The sequence below is a fragment of the Pholcus phalangioides genome, unplaced genomic scaffold, assembly GCF_987345545.1.
Source record: "Pholcus phalangioides strain wild (caught in Gottingen) unplaced genomic scaffold, Ppha-v1.0 ptg000003l_1, whole genome shotgun sequence".
In the NCBI taxonomy this organism is placed as follows: domain Eukaryota; kingdom Metazoa; phylum Arthropoda; class Arachnida; order Araneae; family Pholcidae; genus Pholcus; species Pholcus phalangioides.
In genome coordinates, this window is record NW_028301596.1 from 17,978,115 (window position 1) to 18,001,926 (window position 23,812).

The 23,812-nt window shown below is 35.0% G+C and overlaps 1 protein-coding gene across 1 annotated transcript in view; it reads left to right on the forward strand.

Moving 5' to 3' along the window:
* LOC149088204 (uncharacterized) overlaps positions 1-18,970 on the forward strand; it is a 26,847-nt gene extending 7,877 nt beyond the window's left edge. Inside the window, exons 4-10 of the mRNA XM_089245493.1 lie at positions 1,438-1,534; positions 2,116-2,241; positions 7,156-7,373; positions 11,257-11,342; positions 12,792-12,914; positions 15,536-15,640; positions 18,510-18,970. Coding sequence (XP_089101619.1) covers positions 1,438-1,534; positions 2,116-2,241; positions 7,156-7,373; positions 11,257-11,342; positions 12,792-12,914; positions 15,536-15,640; positions 18,510-18,843 — 1,089 coding nt within the window. The 3' untranslated portion in view covers positions 18,844-18,970. The remainder of the gene's footprint in view (positions 1-1,437; positions 1,535-2,115; positions 2,242-7,155; positions 7,374-11,256; positions 11,343-12,791; positions 12,915-15,535; positions 15,641-18,509) is intronic.
* Positions 18,971-23,812: the final 4,842 nt, after the last annotated feature.

Sequence of the window (23,812 nt, forward strand, 5' to 3'; positions counted from 1 at the left end):
AACAAGGTTTTGATATTATTTAATTTTTATTATTAGTAATGAGTTTTAATATTATTCAATTCAATAAATTTGTATTTATGAAATTAACTTCACCTTATTTACCTCATTCTAGTATTAATCAAACACATATTTTGTTTCCATTTCTTGAAGGTGTTCTATTAAGTGGAAATTTTTTCTTCAGTTTAATTATTGTGATATTTTTAGAAACTTTTCCAGTCATCTACTTGAGGAATTACATTGAAGTGGTAGAAAAACTGTTACACCTACCTATGTATATACAGGGTGATTGAAAACTCAATGAACAAACTTTTAGGGGAGGTAGAAAACAAAAAAGAAACAGAATCACTATTTTTTTTTGTGCATAATTGGGGATGGTAAGAACTTTGCTGTGCAGAATGTACTATAACAAAGCATTTCATTTAAATTTAGTTTATCTTACACTGACAAAAGGGTTACAGTAGTTCCAAAACAGCTGTCTGGCATTCAATTTGGTATATTTTAGTGAACATTTTTGGATTTTTTGCTCTCCACACATTAGTTTTAAAATTCAGTTAGCTCCTGGGAACTGTCTCTTGAATTTTTCTTTCATACTTTATTTTTCAGTAAAAAAGTAATTGGAACAATAGCTGCTCTCATAGACTATTTCTGAAAGCTAGAGTTGGCCTAATATAAATCTTTTTGTATCAATTTCTTCCTTTCTTATTTTATATCTGTCATTTTAATATAATTATGATATCTCTTTAGGTAAATTAGGAATTAAGAGGGTCAGACTTTCCCCACATTTTCACTGTGCTGAGGCAAGCGGAACCCAATGCATTTAACTAACCCCATACTCCAACATTTTTGTGAATTTTGCATTTCCCTTCTCATTTGCCTCATATAATGTTGGATAATATTTACAGGGGAAGAATGGAATGTAGAAAACTCACAACATGAAAACAAAGTTACTAATTAACATTCTGCAATTGGCTTTTTATACAAAAATAATACATATACAAATACAATGCCACAATAGGCAAAATGCCTAACGAGGTGGCATGATTTAAATCAATTTTTTTCTTTATTTAAACTTTTCAGTTATAAATCATCATTTTATGAATGATTTTAAAGCACAGTCAGCATCAGGTTCCACTTGCTGGTAGTAAAAAGTCATTGTAAGTTACAATGACTCATTGAGTCAAAGAGACTCATAATTTGCTCATAATTGTAAAATCCTTGTTGTAAGCCATACTCATTGTGCCAGACTTTTACTGTATGTGTCATTGCATGTTCAAAATCGAACTTTTCAATCAGGCTAGAGTTTAGAGGGGGAAAAAAAATAGAATAAATAATGTATGTATAGACATATTTTTTTTAGTCGCAAAGTTTTTAGTGTGAGTGCTTATTATATAGATTTTTTTTAAATTTTACATTCGATTTTCTTGTACTGTTGCATAGATGAAGCAAAACTTAGTTGGGCGAAAGAAGGCTGACAGTGATTCCAAACCAAAAAAAGATGTTGATAAAAGCAAAACTGATTCTTTGAAAGAAAAAGGTATGTTTGAATAAACAATAAAAATAAGTGGTTCTCCTATTTTTGCTGAGAACATGTAGAGAATTGTATACCTTTAAATCAAATTATTCTTATTATCTTCTTTCAGTTATTATTTCCACTCGCTCATTGCATGATGTGAATTTCATGAATATGAATCACAAAATTATCTACTTAATTTTTGTTTTAACTGTCATAATGGAATTTTTTTCAGTGAAGGCAGCATGATAAGTACCCTTGCCTTGCTAATGTGCAATTAGTGTACTGTGGATTGTTATCACCTCAAATTGCAAAGTTTGCTTATTAAAAGCCAGACTCGTACTTGAGCGATAGCACAACTATGTGATTCATAATATAGACTTGAAATTCACGTTTTTAACAAATCATTGTCAATGTCGCTGTAGTATTGCTTATTGTATTGCTTCAGTGCCTAAGAGTACAAAACAATAAGTTGATTCATGTTATAATTTACAGATTTTGCAGAAAAGGGTTTAAAAAAAAGTTTTCTGTTTGAAAGTCATCGTACCTAAGGAGACTCCTCATTTCAATCCACTAATTAATTTTTAATTTTCTTTTATTGATAGAGAAAGTAGACACTCCAGCTGACATAGATACGGAAGATGTTGGGGATGAAAAGCAAAGTAACAAGGATAATCAGAATAAGGAAAGCCCTGGAAAGAGAAAGCGCGAGACAAGCAAGAAAGATGAAGGTATTGCTAGAATTGATATGAGAGTAACTAAAAGTAATAATAATGACTCATTACAATGAGCTCTTATATAGACTCAATCATTCACCTGCTCATCCACTTATTCACCTATGAATTGTTTGTCATAAATTTCCCTAGTGGCTAATTGCCATATCAGTGGAATGAACATGATGAATTTTCTTTTTGGTGAACTACATGGCATAAACTGTTGTCTGAATTTTTTTGTGGTGAGTTGTTCCAGGTTAATTTTCTGCACACAAAGGTCTCATCCCACCCCACTCTTGCTCCTAACATACTTATCATAGTGCAAACTATGGCCCACGGGCCAGATGGGGCTGCAGAAGGTGTTCTGGTAAAAAAGCATCAATGCACGCAACACAATAAATTTTCTAGACGGATCATATTTCCTTCATAAAAATAAGGAAAGTAGAAAATTGGGATCCATCCGGTATATCACAAATTATCTCAGAAAGAATTGTCTGGTGCATGTTAAATGGCTAATTATAACCAAAATTTCAAAGGTAAGCAAAGTTTCCCATTTCAGCCAAAAAGAAAATGGCAACGGCAAATAAAGTTGCGACCTATTGCCAAAATTGTTGAAAAATTGCAGATGGCAGGAAGTAGGGAGCTTCCACAAGACGCAATGGATAACAATTTATAATTTTGCAAACAAAATGCATATGTTTGACATATATGTTTATATTACTATAATTTTTTTTATGTAAATTATATTGTGATAAGCTTTGCTATATTGTCAAAAAATAAAAACCTCTAAAGAAGCTATTTTTTCTCTCTGACTTCCCCTGCCCTCCAAGATTTTAACTATATTAATCAGGGTTCGTACAATCCTTGAAAACCTTGAAAAGTCCTTGAAAAAAAAAAGTTCATTTTCAAGGCCTTGAAAGTACTTGAAAATTGATGAGAGTCCTTGAAAAAGAAATTTTTTTTAAGAATTCTGTGAGTCCTTGAAAAATTTGTTTTTCCCGAAATAGTTTTCGCCACTTTTTTTTTACTCCGTACGTGACGTCCTATAAGGCTTTTCCCCTGTGCTTTGCACAGGGAAAAAGCCTTAGCAGCCAATAACTCTGGATAATTGGATTTAAAGCACGTTTTTTCCCATTATTCTTAAGCCGGGTTTTCGTAGGAGCAGGTTCTCTGTGCCGCGTGCAAAGTGAATCGCCCAGCATGACACGCCGTCCACTCACCAATAATACAAGTTCCACTGTTTTCCTAGAAAGCGCAACAAGCCTCACGGCAGTGTTTTACTTCGGGTGTGATTGGCCGACTGCTTCTGGAGGAGTCAAATGTGTTGTGCGCCACTCGTTTTACCGATCTTCTCTTCATTTTTGTTTTCTTTCACTTCCCTTCATTGAGCTCGATGCTTCCCTTCAAGCCTGAGTATGCAAATGACAGAGTAGCTGATGCACCACGGTAGAAATACACAAACGCGTAGTGTGATTATGTATCACATTTCTGTCGACGCGAAATGATCCAGTTCGGTTCATGCGGTGCCAAAAACCTATGTTGGAATGTTTTTTCCCTTTTTATTCTCTGTGCACGTGGAACCGCTGGGCCCGACGCAATATGTAAATCGCGGGCGGCGTGCTCTCACCCACACGGGAGCTCAGCTTTATATTGTAGGCTGGTTTTTTTCCGCGTGTATGTCTGGATTGTTTTTTTTTCTCCCTGAGATTGCCGGTTGTTATTTGTCGGCCGTTTTATTTATTTTTTTTATAATCGTAAATGATCTTGTTTTTTTCCTTGCAACTTTTATGGAATAAAAGCTAGTGTCCAAAATGAACTTCCGATCGTTGTTTTTTTTCTTCAGCTCAGTCGGCACGCTCTGGCCCCCAACAACCCACTTCTAGGAAAACCCGGCTTTATGGTAGCATGCATCCTGCGATCGTATGTAGACGTATTTGGAGTCGTTGGAAGTCATTAAACTTTTGTAGAGAAATCAATATTTTGGAAAAAAAAGTTTCCTAATTTTTGCCGAAATAATTTCAGCCTTTCGGTCCGTATGTGAGCAAAGCTTCCTCTGATTACTGTCAATCATAGGCGGAGATTACTTGGAAGTCTGGGGGGGGGGCACGATGATGATGATGTCAATTCATATATGTATATATACATTAGATCAGTCAACTTCACCTTTCACGCTAGCCCCCCCCCCCCCCCCCCGGTATCTCCTCCCATGCTGTCAAGAAAATATTTATTTAGGAGTGATGTGAAGCGCTTGTACAAGGTTCTTTAAAGAAAGAAAACGAAAAATGAGTAGCAAGTGTGTGTACTTTTAATTACTTGTGGCTGAAAAATCCCTTCTATCAAGATTGGTTGCTGAGTGTGCCAGACAAAAATGCCGCCAAATGTGAGCTGTTCTTCAATGGGTGAATCGGCGCTGAAATCCATTGAGCTTGTATTACTGGAGGGAGTATGACGCAGGGCCATAACTAGGATTTTTGTATTTTCTTGCCGCTCCCACCAATTCGGAATTCGATAATTTTATAACGGTGTTCACTTAAAAATTGCCACCCGGGGCAGTTGCCCCCCTGCGCCCTGTAGTAGAACTCCTTAATACACGTTGATGTCATCTTACCCTGTAGTACTGGTGCTGGTATGACGTCATTGGCGTACATTATTTCTTGGAAGATCACGTGATGCGTTGAATGTCGGTGCATCTCCGTTATTTTCTAATGGCATCCATTGTTGTTTAAAACAATAAATGAAAGAAATAATTTCAGTATCGATGATATGATTCCAAAATAAATGAGAGATAATTCCAAAATTAATGAAAGAAAAAATTACAGAATTAATGAAAGAAAAAATTACAGAATTAATGAAAGAAAAAATTACAGAATTAATGAAAGAAAAAATTACAGAATTAATGAAAGAAAAAATTACAGAATTAATGAAAGATAATTCCAACATTAATGAAAGATAATTCCAACATTAATGAAAGATAATTCCAACATTAATGAAAGATAATTCCAACATTAATGAAAGATAATTCCAAAATTAATGAGAGAGAATTCCAAAATTAATGAAAGACAACTTCAGCATTGATAAAAGAGATAATTCCAAAATTGATAAAGCAATAATTCCAGAATTGATAAAGCAATAATTCCAGAATTGATAAAGCAATAATTCCAGAATTGATGAAATAAATTCAGAATTAATGAACGGAATAATTTTTATTTTTCTATCTTTAGAAGAGTTCTTTTTTTTAGTCTTTAAAAGAAAATTAATTGCAATATTTAGAGACTAAACTATGTTTCAATGGGGAAATTGACAGGCACGAACTGTGTTATTCAATGTGTCATATGTTTTGTATGATATATATGTGTATGTGGCCTCCTTTATTCATTACGGATAATGTGAAATAAAGTAGGTAGAAATGTAATCTCTGAAAGTTTTAATCAAAATTAAATATGCGCCTATTCATGTGAAAAATATGCGTTTGTAAAAAAGTCCTTGAATTTTTAAGTTTTACCTTGAAAAGTGCTTGAATAGTCCTTGAATTTTTAAGTTTTACCTTGAAAAGTGCTTGAATAGTCCTTGAATTTTTTTTCGTTGGAAGAGTACGAACCATGTTAATGGATTACCAGCACAGGTCCCCCCCCCCCTATAAACATTAATCTGAGGTACAAAGGATGGGCAATTGAAAGAAATCATATTTTTTTTACCCTCTCTTCATATTTTTAGGCTTTCTCATTCTACACGCAGGATGTGGGGTTATTCTGTTCAACTTTTGTTTCTCCCAGTGACTGACTGACAATGGTCATCTTTCATCTTTTTAAGGCTATTTGAATAGACCTTGCAGATTGAAAACAGCTAAACAAATCACGCTGAAAAAGTATCTGATTGGCCTAAAACCAAGTCCATATGGCTATGGAACTGAGTAGTGATATAACAATTGAGAGTGTCAATTGTTCAATCAGTTGGCTGGATCAATATGAAAATGTTAAATTTGATGTAAAAACACGCAAAAAAATCAACTGCTGAAAGACCAAGAGTTGATTTCACAACTACAGTTTTGTTGATCTGCTAATAGTGAAACAAAATGGCCTAAAAGATTATTATAATGCAGATACAGCAGGAATCTTTCATAATTTATAATTTGACAGAGTGAAAAAAATGTAATTTGCTCATACCATAAAGCCTATTATAACAGCAACTTATTGTTCTGTTATTGCTAGCTGCCATTATAACAGACTTTTATTGTATTGTGATTGAGTTAAACTCTAAGATATAGCCTCAACAACACCAAACACAACTTTAAGTGGCAGAGAAAGTTTTTTTTAACTGATTCAGACAGTTGCAACATTTGTGGGGGGGAGGTGCGCAAACTGCTTTCTGCCCAGGAGCAGGATATGTAGTATTCCTGCTACTTGCTGGCCAGAAACTCCTAGGTATTGTGTGACCTGAATTTTACGGGAAATTTCTGTAATTTTGAACATCCCAATGTTTTTTATATACATATATATATAAAATTTTCCATTTTCTCTCTCTTATTTTATGTGAGGCGTACTTGAACTTTTAAAATCAAGAATATTAAGATTTTTCATCACTTTTTGATAATTATGACTAAGTCATGAAAAAATTTTAATTCTTGATCTTTCTCTTTAACAATCCCTATTTATATCAGAATTTTACTGTATTTGAATTTCAGTACTCTTTTGACTTTAATGAATTACCAGAAGTTATATGTTGTGTCAAATCTAGCAGATAAAGGAAAATTAAAAACAACGCAACTTATTACCCTGAAATGACTTGAAAAATTAGCATCTTTCATTATGATGAATGACAAAGCCCTGTGTCACATGTTACTGATATTATGACAACTTTACATTCCTTCTCCCAAAGCTTAACCCTAATAATTAGAAAAAAATTCATGCTCCTTTCTGATTTTGTTGTTTACAGGTGATGAGAAGCCCTTTGATCGTAACCTAAATCGACGCAGAAGAATGAGTGATCAGAACCAATCGGATGATAATGATTTCAGGAATAGAAATTTCCGGAGGCAACCAGACAGAAATTCTGGTAATTGGAAGAACTATGACAGGCATAACAACAGAAGAACCTACTCAATGAACTATAGACAAAGATCTCCATTGAGATCAGATAATTCATACAGACCTGTAAGTATTTTAGTATACTGTATTCTCCCATATTATCTGGCATGCTTTAAAACTTGTGGGGAGGGTCAGGGCCGTAGCTAGCCAATAGTGTGCCCTGTGCAAGAATTTGAATTTAGGCCCATTCTGGGCCGCTCTTTCAAGTGGCCCTGTACGGGTGCACGTGTTGCAACTGCCTAGTTACAGCCCTGTGGAGCGGACACCAGCTGTATGAGCATTGGAACCTGTTCCTTTCAAATCATTCTGGGAAAATTGAGGTTTAATAAAGATAACAGTATACACATCCCAAAGACTAATATGAATTTGTACTAAGTACTGAATAAATAGATAGATAGAACCACTCACAACCCCTGACTGATGTAAAGCAACTTGCTTCCTTTACGTCAAATGAGGCAGGGTTGTAAACCAAATAAATAAGCGAATCATATTTGTTTTACCAGAGCAAAATGTGATCAGACATTTTCAAGTCCGTAGCGGTTCCCCCAAAATATGAGAAAAGGGCAAAAGATAGCCAAATCTTTGTTCTATCACTTGCACCCTTTTAAGGTTTATTTATTGCTATATTTTAAATATAGTCATAGAAAGAAAATAGACATTCCCCACAATTTTTTTTTGCATGTTCAGTGATTGAAGTTGCTGTCACTTCTGTATTACATAATGTTTTACTTTGCTTATTCCAATCTTATACACATGATCAAGGAATATAAAAATACTTCAAAATCCACTTATGATGGCATTTAAAACCTTTCAAGAGGCTGTAGAATCGTTCTTATCCCATCTTTTTATGGAGTGTAACTACCAAACTGTCAGGGTTCCCAAAATGACCTGAGAAGTCACAGAAAAGTTGAATATTTAGCAAAAGCAAGGGAAATATGCGATTATTTGATAAACGTTATGGGGAAACTGAAGGGGGAAAAACTGAAACTTGAAAAATATTTTCAAGATAAAGATTTTGAATTTTATTTCTTCACGAGTTCTTCAGAGCAATGATTGACCAGATTTTTGTGGGAACACCCTAACTGTCTTTCAAAGGGTTAACTCCTCTAATCTACGTGAACAAATGTGAAGCTTATTTATGAAATAAAAAATTTATTTGTTAATTATTTTGGAACATTTCCATTTTTTTAAAATTGACTTTTCACTTTTCAGAGTTTAACTTTTTATCCAATTTTCACTTTCAACATAGTATTTAAATAATATTCTTCTCCTAAATATTACCTGCTGGGATATTTCCACTGTTGTAAAGCAGTCCACATAGGCTGGATACAAGAATATGGGGGAGTGATCACTACCCACTTCTCCAAAAAATTATGTTACAGTTGAACCCTGTTATAGTGAACCATCTGCGGACCAGTTCACTATATCCAAATTTGTTGAAACATTGATATTTTTTAGCATTTGATGCTGGTTTTGTTGGAAGCATTCACTTCGCTAACACACACTTTACTAATAAATTATTAATCACTTGAATAAACAATTAACAAGGAAAAATTTTAAAGTAGTACTACTTACCTTTATTTTTACATCTTATGGAAAAAATTTATTATTTTGATTGAATAAAATACATTTGAAGTAAAGCTCATCAATTTTCTTATCAACGATTAGGAAAGAGTCTAAAGTTTTTTTTGTCCACGTTTTCTGTAGCAAAGAAAAGTATTCAGAATGTTTGCAACCACTTTCACTTCAGACCGACGTAGCTTCTTTGCTCTATCCAGATTTTTTCGTGAGCAGCGATGATCATGCTGCAATTTTTCTAATTGTTGGAAACTGTAGATTTCAATAACAAAAATTCCTTGAGTATTTCCGATTGATTAGCTCCATCTTAAATCTGTTTGATTATTTCATCATCAATTGAAAATGCTTTCCTCTTTACGGAATTCGCCATTTTCACCAAATTGTTATACTGAAAGATACTGTTGAGATAGCAAAATGTTTGTTTGGTCCAGTGTTTCCCATAGACCCCCAGACCATTCTATTGCCCATTATGGGCCATAGTGGGCAATAGAATGGTCTAGGTAGTAATAGCTTCGAGTATAACATAGGATCCTATGGGTTTGCTTGAGTTATGGGGCGATGAGAGAAAAAGTTTCTGAAGCTATGGAACAAAAAGTTTGGAAAACGATGGTTTAGTCCAAAGCAGTTATACAGATGTGAAGACAGCGGCAGGAGGTAGAAACAAGGGAGACATCAGATAGCTCTAGGTCTATTCTACTATTATTCTAATTTTTCAAGGGGTGGTTTGAAAAGATTGGGGTCTTGTAGTGGACCAGTGGATTCCTAGAAACAGCAGGGAGAGTGAAAGAGTGGGATTTGACACTGAAGTCAAGGAATACCTTCTTTCGGGATCATAATATGTGTAAGCTTACCTTTGAAAAACTGGGACAAACATTTGGGAAAGAGACATTTCAGTTCACTATAAAGCTGACTTTCATTTTCTCAGCAGTTAACTATAAGTGTTTAAAATAGCATTAGTTAAATAGGTGTGCAGTTGGGACCACTGAAAAAGTTCACTATAGCAAGGTTCGACTGTATTAGCATTAGCGGGAGTGTGGAGGAGGAAAATCTACCCTCCCCCCTCTGTTAGAGGAATAACTTTTTTTAGACAAATTGTAAGCATGGAAATGTGATCCCTTTTAAAAATAAGTTGCTCAGATATTCTTTTTTTGCTCCCTATTTTTAATGAGTGTTGAATGAAAAATACTGTTGCAATGTTAACAGAGTTGCCAACTGCTACAAAAAACTGCTACTATAAATGGCTACACTCAACTACGGAGGTACAGGAGATGATCTAAATACTAAGGAAATCATTTTTCTTCAGGCACTTTTTTTTAGTCTCTTGTGATATTGTATTTATTTTTACTATTTTTGAAACTATGTCAATCTTCGCCACCTATCTTTTGTGTAATTTGTATACTCATGTGACAGAATGAGAGTTTGAGAGAAGACAAACTCTGGAGGTCTAGGATTGCCAGACGTCTGAATTTGCAAGAGCGTCTCTGGAGAGGGATAGCATTGAATATTCATGAATTACTAAGAGACTGAGCAACCTTGTTAAGTTTCTTTGGAAAGGGTTTAATCTGGATGGAGTCTCCCTAGGTTCCAGCGCCTATCACATGCAATTTTTAAATGGGCTTTCAATTAAAAAAAATATTGTTTTTTTTGGGGGGGGGGGTGCAATTGAAGCTCATTCATCACTACTGAGAAGTTTCATGCCAATGTTGGTGTGTCCGTGTTAATAAATTTTTGAAAAAAATATTGTAAAACAAAAAGAGTCCTTGAAGCTCAGGGAAAAAACATTCAAATCAGCTGATCAATTGCCTCTTTTAGTGCATAAAAATTGTGCGGAATCTGTGATTCAAATTTTCTGATATGCTATTTTACCTCAATGTTTCTATGCAAGCTGGTTAATATGGGAGAAATACAATATAACTTTATTGTTCTATAACATTGAAAGAATGTTATTGTTACGTTAAACAAATTACTTTAATTTCCCATCTTAATTCTAAAAAATAGAAATCCCTCCTTACAAAAGGAAATCTGAGGAAATTTGTTGAAAATTTCCCAGAAGAACATTTATACAAACTGTATGTATGGTTCAGTAATAGCATTAATTTGTGATATAGATTGTGTAACTTAAATTAACCCATTTACATTATGAAGCAGAATAATCTACTCACATACCATGTAAAAACGTGTTTCTTTACCGATGCATAGTAATACTGTATAGGTAACAAATTCCAAAGGAGGTTGCAAATGGGTTAATAAACTGCTCTAAGCTTTATTTTAATAACGCTCTGATAAGGAAGATATTTTTTGTATTTAAAATATTTGTCTGTGTGTTATGATGCTTTTTTAATGACACTAAAATTTTCAAAATTTACTACAGCCTGATGACGATGATAGGCAGAGAGAATTGGAGCGCAGAAACAGGGAGGAAGCCAGGAGACTTGAAAAAGAACGTGAACTCTTGAGGTACTGCACGTTTTTATCACCTCTACATTTTTATTTTATTTTAATGATTGAAGTACAGCTAATTATACGTTATAAGTGCAAAGTGAGTGCATAGAATTAAGAATAGCAAACCGAGGGAAATTTATTGTTATAATGTGTAGAGGCATATACATTTTTTTTTTAACTTCACCTTTATCTCCCCCTTGGTATCCAGCCTATCATACTTTGTATGAACAGCCATAGAGGGACACCGTTTTTCTCTATACCAGGAGTTTACTTTGTATATTTTGAATCTCTTGAAGCAAACTTTTATTTCCCTTTAAAAAATTTTTTGCGGTTAGATTTCCTTTCCTCGAATAGTTGAATTAATAACAATTAGTTTCCAACATCGTTAATGTATCTCAATATTTCCAATAGTCAACTGGTGTTCATATCATATATTAATGAGGAGATTCAGTTAAATGATAATCAGGGTTGGGTTTTTGATGTCAAAAAACCAACCCTTGTCATGTCAAAAAACCAGTTTTTGACATAACAAGTGTCAAAAACTAGTTTAAATTGTCAAAAACTATAAAAAAACGTCATAAACATAAATAAATGTTTTTGAATAATATTTTGAACACAATAGGTTGATAACATGATGAGAAATTTATTGTGTTCAAAATATTATTCAAAATTTTTCCTTTTTTTATGTATTAAGTTTTATTTTTAAACACTGATTTATTATAATTTAAAAATATATATTGATAATAATTTGAAATTTTGAATTTTTTGACATACAAAGTAGATTAGAACAGATTGTATGTAATTTTGTAGTCCATTTTATTTGAATTTTTTTTTTCAAGCTGAGCACAACTCAGGTCTATCGCCATAGGCAATTTACTACCTAGTGAGTTGTGCCGGAATTGTAAGTGTGTGTACCTAACAGTCTGAGTGCGTATCTAGTGTTGTGTATGATTTTTCAGTGCTGCCATCTATATCTCAGAAGTGAAGTGAGTGATGTGTAGTGACTGAATATTTCTATTATTTGTAGGCCTGTTGCTCTCTGTGGCAAGACTTTTTAACGGGGAGATCAGCTCGCATTTGCGCCTCGAAGTTGGGAACCACAGAAAGCCAACTTTAGCCGACCACCACCAGTGTGGCGATGGTGTGCTCGAACCCGGATCCCCACGATGCGAGTCCGTCACTATGACCACTCGACCACCACAGCGGCTTTTATTTGAACTACTGATTACCTGTGTTCAATTTACTAAATGAAATAGAGCTGTTTATTCAAAATATGTGTGATAGGGCATCAGCATCAGGTTTTTGGCTTCAGAAACCAACAAAAAATTGTTTACTTACAAATTAAAACAGTCAAAAATTTGTTGTCAAATAGTTCTTTTTTTTAACCTGATAGATACCCCACAGTCATTGATTGCATAAAAATGTTTTCTTTCCACTATGTACTGAATTGCAAATTGCTTGTAGGTATGAAAAAGAAGAACTTGAAAGAGAAAGGGCCAAAGTTCTTCAACAAGAGAAGGAGCTTCAGAGATTTGAACGAGAAAGAATTAGGGGGGAACTAGAGGAAATTCGAAGCAGGCAATCGACGTGAGTATTCTTTTTTTTAATACCACTATTATATAATTTTTTAAAAGTGAAGCTGATATTTTTTAAAGTAAATTTTATGAAATATGTTCCGTGATATATCACATGTGAGCGTCACATGTTCATGCAGAGGGTGTTAGGCATGGGAGGTGTCGAATCTTGTGGTTGAAATAGTAATACATATGGGGGGGGGCGTGTTCGGGAAGTAAATACAATGTCTATTATTTATTCAAAATATTTTTGTTTGAGAGAACGGAGGCTATCATTACTGTTATCATTACTGCATAATTGCCACCATTGTTCCTACATTTATTTTGTCTGGGTACTAGTTTCTGTATTGTAGTATCATAAAATTTAGCTGCCAGCTGTCAGAACTACATGTTAACTTCATTTTTTTATTCTGTGATCATCATGCATGTGTATGGTCTTTCCTCTTAATTCATTAAAGCTCAACCCCTCTGAGTCATCTGATGTGGTCCACAACTTCAAAAATAATTTTGTAAAAAAATGATCTTCAGGTGTGCTGCAGGTCACTCAAGTGATCTGGAAATGTGCCTCTTAAGTTACCTGTGGTACTGTTCCACCTTACTTCAGTGGCCCAGGGTACATTTACATATCACTTGAGTGACTCACAACGCAGTCCCAGACAGGGTACTCTAAATTAAATCATTTGATTTTTTAAAATAATCATTGATTATTACCAAATCACAAAATTTAAATTCCATTTTTGCTTTATTTAACTTCAATCAATAATATTTAAGTAAATGTAACCTAATATGGTACACATGTTATTGAATGTTGTCAATTAAAAAAATATAGATATGGCAAATATATAGACGTGGCCCTTAATTCTTAGATATAGTGCAGAAAGATAGCTGTTCTGTTTCTATATTTTGTGGATAGAAAAAAGAGATAAATGAGAGCTAAAGAGATATAACTGCAATAAGCATTTGCAATACATTACCATGGGGCGCTGGGGTTCCCTTTATTGAAGAAAAAGCAGAAATTAAGAGTTTTTGTGTAAAGCCTTGAATTTTATGCCCCTAATTACCGATTTAAAATAATAGATATTGTACCAACATAAGTATTGTTGGACTTTAATAAGGAAATGTTATAAATTTAAAAGTATAAAGTGTTTGCTTGTTTTTTACCAAAATTTATTAAATCTGTGGAAGAATAAATATGTGTAAATTATTGAGCAACATCATGCAAGTTGGAAACACATTGTGATAAATGTAATAAATTCATCAATTGCACAAGAAACAATCTTGTTAACAGAATGTTTTTCATTTAGTTGATGCTGAATGATCTTTTGATTGTTGTACATTGAGTGAATCAAGAGAAACACTGCATCATATTTGATACTGAATCGTTACCAGGCATTCACTTTAAAGAGGTGTGTGTGTGTGGGAGGGGGGGGGATCGTGAATAAAAGCTCTTTTCTCTGCAAGAAAAATGTTGATTCAAGAAGTTCATTTGGACTCAACGACTTTTCATGTTACATAAACAGAATTTTGTGTTCATATTTTTACTTGTAGTTTGTTTGTTTATTGTTAATTTATAGTTTATTCATTAATGCTAAATTTGAGAGATTTAATGAAAAAAATAGGTAAGTGATATGAAAATATGCATTCTTAATGATTAACAAGATTTGTTTAAATTAATAAGCTGTCAATTTATTTTAATAAAAAAATATATTTTTTTACTTTACTGACTCATGGTTAATTTTCAAACTGCTTGAGTAACCCACTACATATTTACAGATCACTCAAATAACCTGCTGCTCAGTTCCAGATCACTTACAAAATATTTACAGTTCACTTATGGTTGGCCTACTTTTTTATTGATGACAGTCTTTATTCAGTTTGTAAATCTGCTTTTGAAGTGACATGCAGCACATAGTAGCCTGCAGCGCTGTTCCAGATCACTTAATTAAATAGCCCACGGCACATTTTCAAACCAATGAAGTGGCCTACACTGCCCTAAAGGTAGAGAACCCTTGCCCTCTCTCTCTCTAAGATGTAATTAAAGAAACATGGGAAACTTGCTGGCACAATGTCTAGGCCATATGGGTCGAAACATACCACATGAATCTTTCTAAGAAGTGCATCTAACATTTGCTGAAAGGGGGATGTCACTCGTCAACATTTGAAAGGTTTTGAGTTTCTTGGCATTTCATGAATGCATATGGCACCATTACTGATGGTTATTGTTTTGATTCATGAAAATAAGTCCTACCTCCAGAGAATTCATTTCATATAATTACATTTTGTTCATTCACTTCCCATAAGCGCAGACACTTTTTTTGTGAATGGAAGGTCTCATTAAAAAGTACCACAGAGCGCACTTAGTAATTGGTGGGATTTGAACCTGTGCTGCCATTGCAAACTCTTGCTTCTCAAGCTAGACTCAACATTCCAATGACAAAATACACTAGGAAAAAGTATTGTTATTTTCCGCACAACCGTTGTATGTATTTTTTTTTTCTTTTTTGTGGAATGGAATGACAATAGAGTGTATCAGTGTAAGAGTCCAGTCAAGTTTTTTGTGTTTCGAAGAAAGAAACAAGTAATATTATATGATCTAATAAAACTCTGTTGACAATTGTGTATATTTATCTTTAGGTCTAACTCAGTGCGAAAGCGTTCTCCGGATCGTGATGATGATTTTTGGGGAGAGACCGCAGCTAAAAGATTTGCAGATGATCGATATGAAGACAGAGGCAACAGGTATAGGAATGCTCATTCTGTTTTGTTTTAGAAAGCTGGCCTGGATACTGCTTAACACTAGAACAACAAGAATTTCAAATCACATAGAACGACTGTAAATGACTGCAATAGGAATAAATCAACATAAATCATTTTTCTTTAGGGAAACTTCTAAAAAAAGTATCTATCCAGTCTCTTACTTATTATTGTGATAAACCATTGTTCATGCACAATTTTTTTAATTTTTGACAAAATGGCTGGTTATCACAAAGACTAATCCAGTGTTTTGTTGCTTTAAAAAAGGTGTGACTATATGTTTTTTTGCACTTTTTGATTTGTGGCTTCATTTTCACTTGACAGTCCACTGACAAGGTTTAAAATATAATACACTTGAGAAATTTGCAAAGAGATTGCTTGTGCTGACTGAAAAACCTTGAAGAGCTGCCAAATCCTGAGCTATGTAAAATGCATACGTAAGAGAGCTTTCGATGCCAATCACATTGTCCACTGAATGAATTCATTTTGTCGAAAACATCAACGACACTCATTAGTAGAGTAATAAAATTTTTCGTAGAAATTTCCTTTGTCCATGATTTTAATTGTATATATGGTATTTAGGACTTATTTTATGTATGGATTTTTTCTGCTTACGAACTGTAGAATTTTTTTTTCTCTGTTGAAAGCATGCTATGGCTCCTCAACATCACCCAGCAGGGACCCTAGGATGGGGTCTTTGGTGGGGGAGGGGGCTTCCTCCCTCTACAGAGAATTTAAAGTGTGAAGAAACATAGATTTCTATCCCGTACTAGAGCCCCCCCCCCCCCCCGGTTCATGGGTAAAATAGTAAAATAAAAATATTTTCATCGTGCAATATCGTATCGTAACAGTGAATGGAATGCAGTATACATTCAGAGATCTATAGAAATGCTAAATGAATTGAATAACATACAACAACCAGCTTTTCAAAAGTGCACCTTTGAATGGTACAGAATGGGTACTGGAGAAAATTAAATAACATGATAAAATATCTCTTCTCTCAATATTAATATTTGCATAAGTAGGTTGTCCATTTCAGCATTTTTTTGCCATTCTTTGCTAAAGCTAAATACTGGCTAGATATTTTTACCTATAGACAGCAGCACATTAATTCTAATTTGTGGGGGGGGGGGGGGGGGACTCAGAAGAAAAATTTTTGCTCTGAAAATTTTATTTTCTGTTTTTACATTAAACAATTTCTGTGCGTGTGCTTGGTGCATTAACTGTAAAAAAAAAATAAAGTAAATATTGAAAGAGGTATGTGTTATTGATTTTGTGGTACTCATAATGGTTAGCATAACAAAGAATTTTTGTTCATAAGTAATGGTTCAAAATATAATTTGCCAATGTTATTTTGATTTATATAAACAATCTTCCTAATTTCATTAATTGCCATATCAGACTCTTTGCAGATGATTGTGCCATCTACCAAACAGTGCACAACAAATCTGACCAAGCATCTTTTTAAAACAATCGCAACATTATATTCGAATGGTGATCGTACTGGCAATTACCCCTTAGTTCTTCAAAAACAGTTTTTATGAAACTTGCAATATACTCTCTCTCTTGATTCTTCTTACTCTATCAATAATTTTCTAATCAATGAGGTTTCCTATTATATCTGGGTGTAGTTATTTCTGCCGATCTCCTTAATCCTGGGTGTAATTGTTTTTGGAACCTCCTCCATGTTGATTACGTGTTTCATAAGTGTCTCTGAAAACTTTTTTTTTTCTTCATCGAAACCTTAGAAACTCCACCTGTCATATCAGACATCTCTGCTTGTAAACCTATATCCTTCCTGTACTCTTATATGCCTGTGATATCTGGGACCCCCATGCTCTCTCCAATATAGACAAAATAGAATATATTCAAATTAAATCCTCCCTTTTCATTCTTAACTGTTGGTCATCCTCTGCTCCGTCACTGAACTCAAGCGCCAACACAATAAGTAACCGCTTTTCACCCATAGATATATCTTTCAATTAACTTTTCTTTTCAAAATCCTTCATGGCCATTTTCATATCCCCGCTTCCAATTTTTTAACTCCAGCTTCGACACTTTCTGCGTTAAATTAAATTTTCTAACTCCAGCTTCGTACTTTTCCAGTAGAATGAACCATTCCCAAAAATTGAAACCCATCTTTGCATCCACTGATTGTTTCAAATTTAGTTTCTTTCCAAGAACAATAACTGATTGGAGCAGCCTCCCACCAAACATTGTTGATTGTACAACAGTTTCCAATTTCTTTCGTAACATTAACCGTCTTTTCTGTCAAACTTCACAACCGAATGCCCTTGTATAGGCCTCGGCCAAGCAATATTAAATAAATAAAATAAAATAGTTAAGACTGCATCAACTTTTCTCATTGTATTATTTCGCTAAAATTAATGTTATCTGAGATAGGACTGAAAAGTTTTTAAAAACATATTTTTCGTTTTATAGAGGGCATATTTAGTTTTTTAAGGTCATAGATGCATTTTTTATAGAGTATTTCTTAGTTTTTAGGGCATAAAAATCTTAGCCATAGTGATCAAAATGACCGCTACTGTCGTTCTACGTAGAACTTCACTTTACCACTCAACTAAAAAACATAGAACATTTATATTTCAAGAACTTGAAGCCCTTTAGAAGATGAGAAATCATGAAACTTTGATAACCTGAGATGAACCGTGTGTGTAATCACATATCAAAGTAGCTTTGAGGTCAAAGTGACTGCTTTCGTTGTTCTAGTGTTAATATGGTACAGGAACTTGTTAGACCTACACGCTTTTGTAGAAAAATATAGTTTTCATTTTCATAACTGGAAAGCACCTTCTGTATTTAATCCAGTTTTGATTACAACTTTATTATCCAGGTTTTCCCGCTCGAGAGAAAGACAGAGTTCTCCTTCTCCTCCTCCTTCTCGAGGAAAGCAAGACAGATCGGTTGACAGGGAGTACCTACTTTTCGTGTATGGTTTGGCTCAAGATGCAAACGAGAATGCTCTTTGGCAGCTTTTTGGTCCCTTCGGAGCAGTAAAAAGTGTTTCGATCCCGAAAGATCCAAAAACCAGGAAAGGAAAAGGCTTTGGCTTCGTCAACATGGCCAATTATGATGATGCTTATGAAGCTGTACAAAAACTGAATGGGTATACATTCCGTAAGAAAGTTCTCCAAGTCTCGTTCAAGACGTCAAGGTTCAACACTTGAAGAGAAAGTGTGAAATCATGTTTTTATAGGCATGGCGATTGTCAGAATGTCGGCATCTCTGAGATGATGATTGTCACTGTGTGAGAGAAGCTACCATTTATCATTTCATAAATAGTTTTCTAAAGAACTTGAATTCTCGTTTCTTGTGGGTATAATATGAAAAAAAAACAAAAAAAACCACTGAAGTGTAATTTAGAAAAAAAAATTGTTTCCTGTCATTTCATTTTGCGTCAGTGTTTCAAAGTGCAGAGCAAATCAATGATAAATTTTCTCTGTTGCCACTAGAGAAGTATTTTTTCTGCCGAATGGACTACATTGCTCAGAGTTCAGACACTGGCCACTTTATAAAGACACCAGATTTATGATACATAGGTCATATATACAGTGAAATGCTTATATAATGATACTCGACGAAGGCCCATGAAATGTGTCATTATAAAAAAATTAGCATTGCATATATGGAATATATAGTGGTCCGGAACTCTGCCAACAAATTTCTAGGGTTGATCGTACATGTCAAGACAAATAATTTTTGCTATGGAACCTTGGGTTGAAATACATTTATTGAATCTGAGAACGAAGAACACAAACAGCTGCAGTTCAGGAATATCAGAAAAAATTAAACATACTAATGTAACAGGCTATATAAGCGCTCACAGTAGCTGCTCCGTGACGTCCAAGGGTATTATTGCAAAACTGACACTGGTGAATTAAGGAATGGCACACCCACTCGCAGAGGTCTGGTGTTGAGTTAATCTTGTTAACAGCAATAAGTTCTTCTGTCACATTCACTGTCATAAATGAATGACTTTATGTGGCCCCAGAAAGAGTAATCCAGAAGATTCAGGGTTAGGGAGCATGCAGGCCATGTCACAGGTCCATTAGGTTGTTTCCGACTAAATAATCGTGTTTCGACCGAAGCTTCCATTACAGAAATTATTTGTCTTGATGTGTATAATCACCCCCTGGAAGTTTGTCTGTGAAGTTCCGGACCACCCTGTATATTAATATGAGACTGCTATAGCTCACCCAATTGGGTAAAGGGCAGAAAATCACTTCATTGTGGTAGGCCTGAGCTATAGTCGGTTTCAGATAAAGATAAAGATATTAATACGAGAGGTGCATCGGGACCTGAAAAAAGTATTGTCATACAGGCAGTTATCGTTATATAGGATTTTAGTTGTTTCCATATCAAAAATCTGACCCACCCTGAATAAATCAAATTACACTTAGCAAAGTCTGAGACATGCTCAACCTGTGCTGATGATTGTGTGTGTGTGCGCAGTAAAACCCCTCTTTATGAACACGCCTGTTTTATGGTCAAATAATAATTTTCCCTTGTATAACAAAAGTATATATTTCAAACCCCTGACTAACGGTCACCCCTTTTTTATGGACATTTTTTGCACAGATGAACACAAAATAGAGGTTTTACTGTATCAGATTGTAAAGTCATTGTTGTGACATAGACAAGTACAGGGAATTTATGCAGTTTCCTGGCTTTTAGGCAGAGGTCAGTGAAATTCACTTCCTGATGCCCCCACAATAAATAAACCAACAGTGTTGTTGAAAATAACCACGTTATTGTTTGATTGATGGCACATGGCCCTTGAGAACATTCCTCTGAAAGATTTTTAACAATAAGTACATGTTGGAACCACACACACACATGTGTGACCCTAACATATTCATCATGTTGTCAGGGTTGTACATTAGGGTGGAACAAAATTTTTTTTTTTCGAAATTGCTATTGTAATAGAATTTCAAATATGCCTTTATGTGAAGAAATGCCATTCCTAATTTTTTTCCCCAAAATTCAAACTACTTGAGGTTCCTCATCGCCTCTAAAGTTTTACGCACGTGTGGAATTCTATAACATGACACTGCGGAGGAGGCTTTCCTATTCCCATGAACACATGATTCGTTGAGTGAACTGGATGTTTTTCCCTTGTTTCCAGTATTCATCTGCAATCTTACTCCTTAACTGAGAGGGTGTATAGCAGTCAAAATGACGACCAGGCTTTTATTGACATTTAGGAAATCCTAAAGAGTTGGATTCTCGGGTCTTGCCCACCTATGGCGATGTTATGCTTTGTTATTTACTGACTCAACGCAATATGAAGGCACAACAATCAAGAAAAGATTCAGCTATTGCAGACATTCTTGAAATTATCGTGCCAAAGATAGAAAATATTTGGAAAACTGCTTCAATTCCTATGGTTTCTCACCACTAGATATGCAAAAATTTCAAAGACTTTTACTGTAAATACAAGAATCTTGAGAAAAAGATGAAAGCAAGGAAAGATTCTCAAACTTTCAAATTGAACTTGAAATCTGTTCAGTGCGAAGCACAGAAATTGTTCGACATTGCAGCAAGCAAATGTGATTCTGAAGACTTGAAGTGTGACAAGTTGAGAAAGGTCCCAAATTTAGAGCGAGATTTCTTACAATATCAAGGAAGTATACGCAAGATGGTCATTGGTCGAGTAGATGGCCTAATAATGAAGAAATTGGAAAACAATGAGAAAACAAAGAAAAATTAAAATGGTATCCCATTTTAAGAGAAATAAATAGGCCATCCCTTGCAATGGCTTATTTGTCTTTTTCCACTTCAATGAGTTACCTCTAAGGCATCTTGTGAAGCATCTAGATGGATTTTCCATCAATCCACACGGGCTTCAAAGTGATATCGGAAAAAGTTTGGAAAATTGTGAAAGATTACCTATATATATATATTGTGATATTTAAACCAATCTTTAATAACCTTCCGATAATGGACAGTGACAACACTGATTTAAGTGCAGATCAGATATATCTTGTGGAAATAGTACGGGCAAAAAACTGAGAATCAAGAGAATTCTAAAAATTAGAAATGAAGGATTTTATCAGAAGCACAAATCCGTACATTCCATGTTCCGAAAATAAACTTTTCTGCTAAGCACTATTCTGAACTAATTGCATGTGATCAAGTGCGAGTGACTGAACCACCTATTATAAAAAATCAGGAAATGGACCCATAAAAATTATCTGAACCTGCTTTTGTATGCGAATTTTACCGTGTCACGCAGTTGAACGGTGAGTATGACTCGTAACTGAAGCATCCATTGCTGTATCACCAACCGAGAGTCGTGAAGGCTTCATTAAAGCCAGAGTAAAATCAAGGAGTTCTCTTCCATCGTTCGAAAAAAAAAAGTGGACTATTTTGCAAAAAAGTGAAATGTAATAAGTGTGATAACAGAGGAAGTAATAGAGGCATCCTCCTGACACCTTTATCGTCAAACTATGTTTTTTTTTTGATTTTATAATTTGGAACATGGTTATAGTTTTGTCCCCACCCCATCCCCCCAAAAAAGGGTTTATTATATATATATATAATGTTTACATAGATTTTTATAATGTACACTTAGAAAAGTCGTTTTGCTCGACCTTTAGGGTCCGTGAGGAACCTCAAGATATTAAAATATTTTCATAGATTCTGGTATAACGTCTTTAAACCTTGAAAGGCATCTTTTGAATACTAAGGCAACATGAATTTCCAAAAAAAGTGAAAAAACACCCTTTTTCGTTCCACCCTATTGCACATGTTTCATGTTATTTTTGCACTGTTTCTGTGACTTCCAGTTAGTTTCATCCATTCTTCAGGAAGGTTCGGAATCGAATAAGTGATGAGAACCCAACTCTTCAGGTTTCAAGTTGTGCTGCCATATGTTTTCAGTATTTTTAAGTGGAAAATGGCAGATGCCTGAATTTACTCCAACAGCCGATTTCCACCAGACCCGCATACAGCCAATTGGATGCCATTTGTGAAAAAAATTGGCAGACCTTTGACACAATACTAACATACCATAACAATTCAGCCATTTGCCATTTTAGCTTCAGGATACGGAAGACAGGTGGCAGCACTAGCAGTATTGTCTTTAGGCATGGGCCCACCTGGAGGACGCCTAAAAATGGGATCTGGTTGAAATTTTTGAGAATTTGCCCTAGCAGGTCTGCAGAAAAATTATTTTGCCCATCGTCTCATGATGCTCTTCAACACATTATGTTGTCATAGCATTTTTACCAATCCATTTGGAATTTCGCAGGAGAATGTGTATAAGGTGCATGTACAAGTCAAGTAGTAGTAGCCAATTAAAGTCTGACATATCTAGTTAAACCAGCGGCAACAACTCTTGCATTGAATTAAAAGGAACAACTTGACACACACGTTTAGATGTACGATGCCTTTCTCGCTTGTCACAGAGATCTACACATATTATTAAACCTCCAATTATATCTGCTGCAGATGTAAGGGCGAAACGCCAGGAAGTGGATTTCATGGGCCATAGCAGATGGTCAGACATGAAGAAAACATTAGGAGGGCAGCGGCTGAAAGTAGCCAATCATCTTATATATTATACAGGGCTTGAGCAAGGGCACAGACGTGAGGAAAACATTCAGACGTTGTTTTGACATGAATGAATTCTTTGTGCCTTGATCTGTGTGGTAGGCACTGACTTAATGAAATTTGATCCGTCTTTGAAATGTCTGAGAGACGATATCATTGTTGTCTATATGCTTTGCCACCTTCCTGAGATGTATAGTGAAACAGTGTTTCTAAACTGGTGCTCTGCGGAGCGTTTGGGGCTCCATGTGCATTTGCCAGGGGGTGGGGGCAGCAACTCGAAGAAAATAAAATAAATCAGCAATTTGATTAATGAAAGAGGGAAGCTTACGGGGTGCCATAGAAATTACACTCTAGAAGGGGCTCCTTCGAATCAGTAGAGGTTAAGAACTCTTGCTCTATAGCATAGTTTCCCAACCATTTTTGTCCCATCGCCGCCTCCTTGAGAAATTTTTTTCTCCCATCATCCCCAACGCAATCTAACCCATAGGATCCTATGTTATACCTGTAGCTTCTACCTCCCCCCCCCTCCCCCTGGAACATTCCAACGCCCACGTTGGGAATCACTGCTCTATAGCTTTCACA